An 8,807-nucleotide genomic window follows, 5' to 3' on the forward strand; every position below is an offset into this window, starting at 1 on the left:
AAAAACACACATAATTTGTGCATGAATTTTATAGCAGCATTATTCACAATAGCCAAAAAGTAGAAACAACTCCAAAGTTCAGCAGCTAAAGAACAGATAAACAAAATGTGGTCTGTCCACATGTCTCAGGAACATTTGAGGCTTGGTAATTTATAAAGGAAAGAGGTTTACTTGGCTCGCAGTTCTGCTGGCTGTACAGAAAGCATGGCACCAGCATCTGCTTCTGGTGAGGCCTCAGGCTGCTTCTACTCATGACAGGTGAAGGGGAGCTGGTGTGTGCAGAGATCACATGGCTAGAGCACAGAAGCAAGAGAGAAAGGAGGCAGGTGCTAGGCTCTTTTAACAACCAGCTCTCATGGGAACTCACTCACTCATTACTGCAAGGATGGCACCAAGCCATTCATGAAGAATTCAACCCCATGATCCAAACACCTTCTACTAGGCCCCGCCTCCAACACTGTGGATTAAATTTCAACATGAGACACAGTGGGGCCAAACAACAGCACCATATGCTGCTATACTAATTGGTCATAAAAAGGAATGAAGTACCAAAACACGCTACAACATGGATGAATCTTGAAAATATTATGCTAAGTGAAAAAAGCCAGTCACAAAATATCACATATTGTATTATGATTCTATTTAATGATATGTCCAGATGAGGCAAATCTCTGGAGACAGAAAGTAGGTTAGTGGTTGCCTATGTCTGAGGAGAAGTGGGTCAGGGAATACAGAGTTTCTTTTTGGGAGTGATGAACATGTTCTAAAATTGATTTAGGGCTAGGCATGCTGCCTAGGCTGGTCTTTAACTCCTGGACTCAAGCGATCTGCCAACCTTGGCCTCTGAAAGTGCTGGGATTACAGGCATGAACCACTGCGCCTGGCCATTTTGGTGCTTTTTCTCAGTGATTTTGCTGTTTAAAATGGCTCCTAAGTGTACTGCTGAAGCGCTCTCCAGTGTTCCTAAGAGCGAGAAGGCTGTGATGAAATGTGTGTTACATAAGCTTCATTCAGGCATAAGTCACAGTGCTGCTCTGTGAGTTCAATGTTAATGAACCAACAGTACATACAGAGAAAGGAGGAAGAAATTCACCAATCTTTACTACAAGAAAACATTCTAGAAAATGCTAAAGTATTATAACATCTACAGTACATGATGTAGCTATGGGATAGAATGAAAAAGTAGCTAAATTTGTGGATTCGTTAGAAGACTATTTTTTTTTTAAGTGGGCGGTACTCTTGTGAGGATAGAAGCCAAATAAATTTAGTCAAGTTACCTGTGGCCAGGAAAATGTTAAACTCTTCTTGGCTAGTGTTTTATTTTAATAAATACTGCCTATAATTTGTAAAATATATTGAATGTCTTTAAATAAAAACAGACATAAAACAAAGCTAAATATTAACCAACTGATGAAAATGTTTTTACCAGAGGCTCACAGGAAGCTAACCCTGTATCTTACCTAGGAGCAACAGCTAAGCATTTGCTAATTCTGTGCTTGCGGAGACTTTATAGGACATGGCTACCGAAAGAACTCACTGTATTAATTTTCTGATCTAAGAAGCTCAATGAATCCTAAGTAAACACAAAGAGAATTACTCCTAGATAAGCGATAGTTAAACTGATGAAAGCCAAAGATACAGAAAAGATATTGAAAGTTGTATGAGAAAAAAATAGCAATTACATACAAAGGAATAGTGTTAAGAGTATATGGCCACCTCTCTTCAGAAATTATGAAAGCAGAAGACATTGGGAGACATTCAAATGCCAAAGGAAAAAAAACCTGTCAACCAGTATTCTATATCCAGTAAAGCTATCCTTCAAAAATGAAGGCAAAATAGGCATTTATTTTTTAAATTTTATTATTCTTAAAATTGTTGTGGATACATAGATGTATATATTTACGGGGTACGTGAGATACTGATACAGGTATGCAATGTGACATAAGCACATCATGGAGAATGGGGTATCCATCCCCTCAAGCATTTACTCTTTTCGATTACATTCTTTAAAATATACAATTGTTACTATTGACTGTAGTCACTATAGTCACCCTATTGTGCTATCAAATAGTAGGTCTTATTCATGATTTTCTTTTTTTTTTGTACGCATGAACCATTCCCACTATCCCCAAAAGACATTTTTAAATGCACCAAAACTGAAAATTCTACTTGCAGACCTAGATCATGGCTTGCTGCCTCAGTGCTGAGCAGCTTGGCTTCAGCCACCATGAACGGTTCCTTTCCTTGCTCCAGAACACCAAACTGGTTGCCACAGATGCTGCAAATCCTTGTGGGGTTGAAATGACCCAGTATCCGGTGCTGAAAAGGGGAACAACACACACTCTTTGCCTGTGATCCACTGTAGTTGTACCACAGCAGAACTCCTAGGGCACCAAAATGTTACCTGAAGCCTCTTGCTCCCCAGGGGGATCATACACTATAGGGTGGTCTGGCCAGGGAAGTGCACTTAGCTGCATCATACTTTACTGGGAACTACAATTCCCCTTCAAATATCAGGCCTTCTTGTTCAATTCAATTTGTAATATCTGGTTCCCTCTTCCTTTGGGGAATGTGTTCTCTCTCAGGGTCCCACAATTCTCTCTTGCAAATTGCCCCTCTCTTGCAAATTGCAAATTCTATCTTGCAAATTCTCCTGTCCTTCAATTCTGGTTCTGTTTGGTAGAGAATGTTAAAACTTCAGTTATGGACATGGTATATGGTCTTATCTAAGAAGGCTTCTCAGCATCTGAGGCAGATACTGCTGGGTACCTCAAATTTTCTTTTAACCTTCAGTAACAGAACCCAAATTTTTAGCTGGACACACTACCACTTGTATTAGTTTATTTTCTGTTACCTACAACAGAATACCTGAAACTGGGTAATTAACAAAGGAATTTATTACAGTTATGGAGGCTGAGAAGTCCCAGGTTGAATCCACATCTGGTGGGAGCCTTCTTGCTGGTGGGAAGGCTTTTGCCACCTTTGTGGCATCCTGAGGTGGCAAATATTCATACTGATCCCCAGAAAACCGATTTAACAGGGAGCAGCAGTTCTCTTTTCCCCCAGTCCCTCATCCTGCTGCTTAGAATATGGATGTGATGGCTGGCTGAATTGTAGCAGCCACACTGAAACAGAAGGATGAGCTGGAAGGATCCCTGGTCTCTCATAATTTAATGGAACTATCACACCAGTCCTGGAACACCTACTTCCCAAAGTATTTTATATGAAATAAACTTACCTTGTATACTTACTGTCTTAGTCAATTTGGGCTGCTATAACAAAATGACTTAGACTGCTTAATTTATAAGCAACAGACTTATTTTTCATGGTTCTAGAGGCTGAGAAGTCCAAGATCAAGATGCCAGCAGATCTGGTGTCTGGTGAGGGGCTCATCACTCACAGATGGTGCCTTCTCATTGGATCCTCACATGACAGAAGGGCAAAAGGAATGAACAAGCTTCCTCAGGCCTCTTCTATAACAGCACTAATTTCATTCACCAGGAATCTGCCCTCATAACCTAATCACCTCCCAAAGGCCTCACCTCGTAACATATCAAGGGGATTTCAACGTATGAATTTTAGGCACAAACATTCAGACCACAGCACACATACCCCACAGCAACCACATAATGAGGGAAACTTAGGAGAAGCAGGGTGGAGGGGAAGGGGATTTCATTAAAGAAGTTGGTACCAACCTCACTAGTTTTGTTTTGAAGAGACAGGATCTTACTCTGTTGCCCTGGCTGGAATGCAGTAGCATGATCATAGCTCACGGTAGCCTCAAACTCCTGGGTTCGTGGTTCTTCCACCTCAGCCTTCTGAGTAGCTGGGATTAGTCACACACACCTCCATGCCCAGCTCATTTTTAAACATTTTTTTAAAGATGCTGGTCTGTTTTGCCCAGGCTGCTCTCGAACTCCTGACTTAGAGCAATCCTCCTGCCTCTTCCTTTCAAAATGCTAGATCTTTCTAGTTTTACTAGTAATTCAGTCCTCGCCCAGACCCCACTATAGGGAAGTGGAGCTGACTGAGGGAAGGAATGGACCTAGCCAGTTCTACTCTCAGGAATAAAAGGAGAGCAAGAAGCCCAGCAGTGACCTGGCTTGGGAAAGTGATGGAGGCTTCAGCCCTAGCAAGACAGAGTATGGATTCTCACCCACAGCCCCACTGATTTTTCTTTTTTCTTTTTTTTTTAAATAGAGATGGGGTTTCTCCAGGTTGGCCAGACTAGTCTTGAACTCCTGACCTCGGGTGATCCACCCACCTCGGCCTCCCAAAGTGCTGGGATTACAGGCATGAGCCACCCGCGCCTGGCGCACCACTGCTTTTTCTAAAGCATGCTCTTAAGTCTCTAACCGTCTCAATAGAACAGAGCAGGTAATGTTTTGGATACAATTTGGAAAGCGTATTCCTGTGGGGAGGGGATTATTTCTGTTTTGTGTGGTTTTTGGCTAAGGAGCAAGTTATTATCAGGAGCAATTGCCAGTTATTATTTCTCTGAGATTAGGGAAAGAACTTGTACATTGGTATGTGCTGTGCATTCTGTGGAGATGGACAAATCTGAGTACTGCTCTCTACCCACTGCTAAGTCTGTATGATCCATCTGGACAGCACATAGCACAATGGCCAACAGCAGACTCTGGAGACAGATTACTGGGCTCAGGCCACCCGACAGTTAGCCAGCTGCCCTTATGCAAGTTATTCTACCTTGCGTGTGTTCTTCCTCTGCAACATGGGAGTGACAATAGTAAATTCCTCCTAGGGTTGCTGAGAAGGCTACATGAAGCAATGTACAGAAGGGACAAGTATCACTACCAGCTCCTTCCAGCAGAATCCTGGGATTTCAGTAGGACCCAGTCTTGCAATCTGAATGTCCAGCCGTCCAGCAAGTGATCTCTTCCATTCTCCTTCAAGGCAAACTATATTGGCCCTTAGGCATCTCCTGCCATCTGTATACCCCTTCTGGATACCCCTACCTTATGGATACCCCTTCTGGATACCCACTAACATGTGGGTATCCAGAATAACTACCAGGACTGCATCCCCCTCAAAGGTAAGGACTAGGTCTAATATTCATCTAGTGGACACGCAAATATTTTGCCAGTTATTTAGAATTTTATTTTAAAGCATTCTATATACATTTTTAAGTGTACATTTGATGTATTTTATGTACATGGATTAGAAAGTTCTTTAAGGGCAACATTAAGTGCCTACTGCAAAATTTTCTACAAGACAAGTTTGGAAAATAACAGATCAATTTAGGAGACTAAAACTATACACTGATATAAAGAATGGATATAGATTTTCTCAATCCAGAATAGCACCCTCGCCCCCTCTGCCCTCCCTTCTCCTAGATGGTCACCATAAGGCAGTAAAGTTTAATCAGTCAAGCACAGAGCTTCAGGGCGCTGGCACCCAGATTGTGATGGAAAGAAGGAAAGAGCACAAATAAACAGGTACGCTGGTAGTTGGCTACAACCTGGCTATAAGTCCACGGCATCTTCTTCTACCCAGACTGGGGATGTCCTGGCAACTGAGTAAGTGATGGGCCTCCTGCTGCTGATTTCTCCACAGGGAACTCAATCTCCTTGCCTCACAAGAACATCAGAAAGGTCCTCTGTTCCTTCCAGCTTTAGATTCTGAGGGAAGACCAAAACATGCATGGACTTTGGTATACTGAGAATAAAAGAATCATAAATTCTAATCACAATAACAAGGTAGTGACTACAAAGGTTTGTCCCATGATTATAAGAAAACTGTTTCAAAGCAAGTATAACTTCCATGATAAAAATGATTCCCAATCCTTGTTATAGGATTAGGATTAGCCTGAAGTTGCTGATGGAGGCAGATGGGAGGTCATCAGGAGCCATAACACATACATATAGTCAGTCGTCCCTCCTTATTCTTGAGGGGTGTTCTGAGGCCCTCGGTGGATGCCTGAGCCACTGGGGGCCACAGATAGTACCAAATCATATACACATATATGATTTACATATATATATATATGTATCTATATATACATATACATATATATGTATCTATATATACATATATATAGATACATATATATATGTATACACAAACATACCATGCTTTTTCTACACATATATACTTATGATCAAGTTTAATTATATATTAGCCAAAGTAAGAGAATAATAATAAAATAGAAAAATCATGTCAAATAAAAGGAACTGGAACACAGCACTGCAGTACTACAACAGTTGACCTGGGAGCTAAGATGGCTACTAAGTGTATGGTGGGAGAGCTGCATCTGCAGTGTGGACTGACTGGACACAGAAATGGTTCACATCCAGGGCAGGATGGAGTGGGACACTGTGACATTTCATTACACTATTCAGAACAGTTGCAACTTAAAACTTATAAACTGTTTATTCTTGGATTTCCACTTAGTATTTTCAGACCACGGGTGACTGTGGGTAACTGAAATCATGGAAAGTGAAACTGTGAAAACAAGGGGCTACTGTATTAACCCCATCCATCACGCCTCCTCCAGGCACCCCCAACTGCCCCACTGCCTCATCCCTAGAAACAGGGGGCTATTGTATAAGCTATGTGAGGGGAAATTGTTGTCAGAGTGGTGGAGGAACAGACTCCAGACAAGTGTGAAACGTGGAGAGAAAGAAGTCCAAGAGGGGGTCAAGTTCTTCTGTGAAGTGTTGAGAATATTTCTCTTGGTGGCTCTAAACTCCAAGTTATCATGATCCTGTAGATTATCACAGTAACTGCTATGGCCAATGTTACAAGCCTAATTTTCTCAACCCAAAGCCAGGCACCAGTAATGGCCTCAGTGCTCAGCTTAACAAGTCATGGGCTGTAGCCCTCCCCCATTCTTCAAACACCAAGAGCTCTGGGACCCTTAAAAAGGGACTTGATCACAGCAAAATGAACAAGCCCGCAGTGCCACTGGGGGGCAGGGATGCAGAGCTGGAGTCGGAGCAGCACGACCTCAGCGAAGCCACAGAATCACCAATATTTCTTTGCAGTGTCAGCCAGGCCTGACTTTTTAAGAAACAAGTGAGGGCCATGAAAGCCGCTCTCTCACAGGAAAAGGCAGGTTTCTGTGGAGGCACAGCCCAGGGAAGCACTCTGACCCTAAGGTGGGGCCGATGAGCGAAAGCAATAACACTCTTAAATTGGACTCAGAAGCTTTCTCGGCTTTGGAGGCCAGCCTAGGAGCCTGGTGTGCTAGGAGATCAATACCCATGTGGGAGAATCGCCAGCAACTATGTCCACCAAGATGGTGTGCAAATGAGATTCCAGGCCTCCTCTGACACTTCTCAAGGCAGACAGATGGATGGCCTGCACATCAGCCACCTAAGATGGGGTATCCTCTGCAGAGCCACTGTGGATTTCTTGTCAGGGCAATGATAAAAATATATTTTTAAATTTTTTCTTAGTCACTCTCTCTTGATGTAGTTTTCACAGGACATCAGATACCTCAGGATGTGTCAGGTATAGAAACTATCACCTCCCATATCCACGGGCACATCTGCCTTCATAGACTAGTGAACAGGGCACATCCTCCCTCTGCAGCCTTACTGCCCCCCAACAGCAGCCATGCAAGTTCAGCATTCCTGGGTTAAAACCATTCCCAAGGGCTCTGAGGCACAATTGTTCCTTCTTGGGAAGCTACACTGGGCTCTTTTGTTTAGGCCTCAGGTTTGAACACCCAGACTGGTAGTTACAAGCCCAATGGTCAGCATGGTAATTGGAGACATACAGAACTTGGTCCTGGCCCAGTGGGTCTTCTACACCTGTTCCCCATCCAGAATCAAAACTAGCTTCTGCTAACCGGGCAGTTTCTTCTTCTTCATGAGGTTGTGAGCTAAGCAAAGTATTGCCAAGAGAAGTGGTAGGTCACTGGGATTGGCTGGTGGCTGTGCCACACAGGCCAGGGCAAGCTCTCTCCAAAGCAGTGTCAGACCTAAAAATGGAGCCAATCCTCACTGCTCCTGATTTCATTATGAGGCCAGAGGTCACATGTTGGCATATAGGAAATCCTGGATGCTTCCAGTACCCTAGTTTTGCTACTATTCCATTCCCATAATCACCCACTAAAAGCACACTTTGGCATTCAGACAGTAACTGCATTCCAGTGCCCACCCTCACCTCCTGGGGAGTTGACAGTGGTGGTACACACCATGGCCACAGTGCCCCAGCCCCAAGGTCGTGCTTGCCACACATGCCATGGCCCAGTCCATAGCCCTCTACTGCAGGTGGCAAAAGCTATGCTGTCCATCAGCTGGCTGGGGAGCCTAATGCCTACCAAGTGTCCAGTGATGCTCAAATGTGTAGGCTTACTGCTGGCTGCCCTCTCCCAGCAGTGGTATCCCTGGATAGTACCACTCAGCTCCTTAGCTGTCCCATGGCTGTGCAACTGTTGGCTGGCATGGCACAGGAGTCTGCCACGCTGACCCAGCTGGCACTTCAAGATTCTCCTTCCTTGTGACAGACAGCTTGACTTTTCTGGCTGTTGCCTCCACATTTTAGTACACTTCTCTTCCTGCAACTGTTTTCTTTTCATCCTCATCTCCCTCTTCTTTTCTCTGCCATATCTCCCATATGTCTTGACTTTGGTACTACCAGGCTTTGGTCTTTTTTAAAAAAAAAAGATGGAGTCTGGCTCTGTTGCCAGGCTGGAGTGCAGTGGCATGATCTTGGCTCACTGCAACCTCTGCCTCCTGAGTTCAAGCTATTCTCCTGCCTCAGCCGCCCAAGTAGCTAGGATTACAAGTGCGCACCACTACACCCAGCTAATTTTTTGTATATTTAGTAGAGACGGGGGG

The 8,807-nt window shown here is 43.7% G+C and overlaps 1 protein-coding gene across 3 annotated transcripts in view; it reads right to left on the reverse strand.

The window, feature by feature from the left end:
- Positions 1-5,093: 5,093 nt before the first annotated feature.
- Positions 5,094-8,807, reverse strand: part of NCAPH (non-SMC condensin I complex subunit H) — a 39,955-nt gene continuing 36,241 nt past the window's right edge. The window contains exon 18 of one of the 3 annotated variants that reach the window (XM_017524124.2): positions 5,094-5,639. In XM_017524124.2, coding sequence (XP_017379613.1) covers positions 5,580-5,639 — 60 coding nt within the window. In that variant the 3' untranslated portion in view covers positions 5,094-5,579. The remainder of the gene's footprint in view (positions 5,640-8,807) is intronic. The other 2 variants (XM_017524125.2, XM_017524126.2) reach the window with 2 other exon arrangements.

Source organism: Cebus imitator, unplaced genomic scaffold (genome assembly GCF_001604975.1).
Source record: "Cebus imitator isolate Cc_AM_T3 unplaced genomic scaffold, Cebus_imitator-1.0 Scaffold31, whole genome shotgun sequence".
Lineage (NCBI taxonomy): Eukaryota > Metazoa > Chordata > Mammalia > Primates > Cebidae > Cebus > Cebus imitator.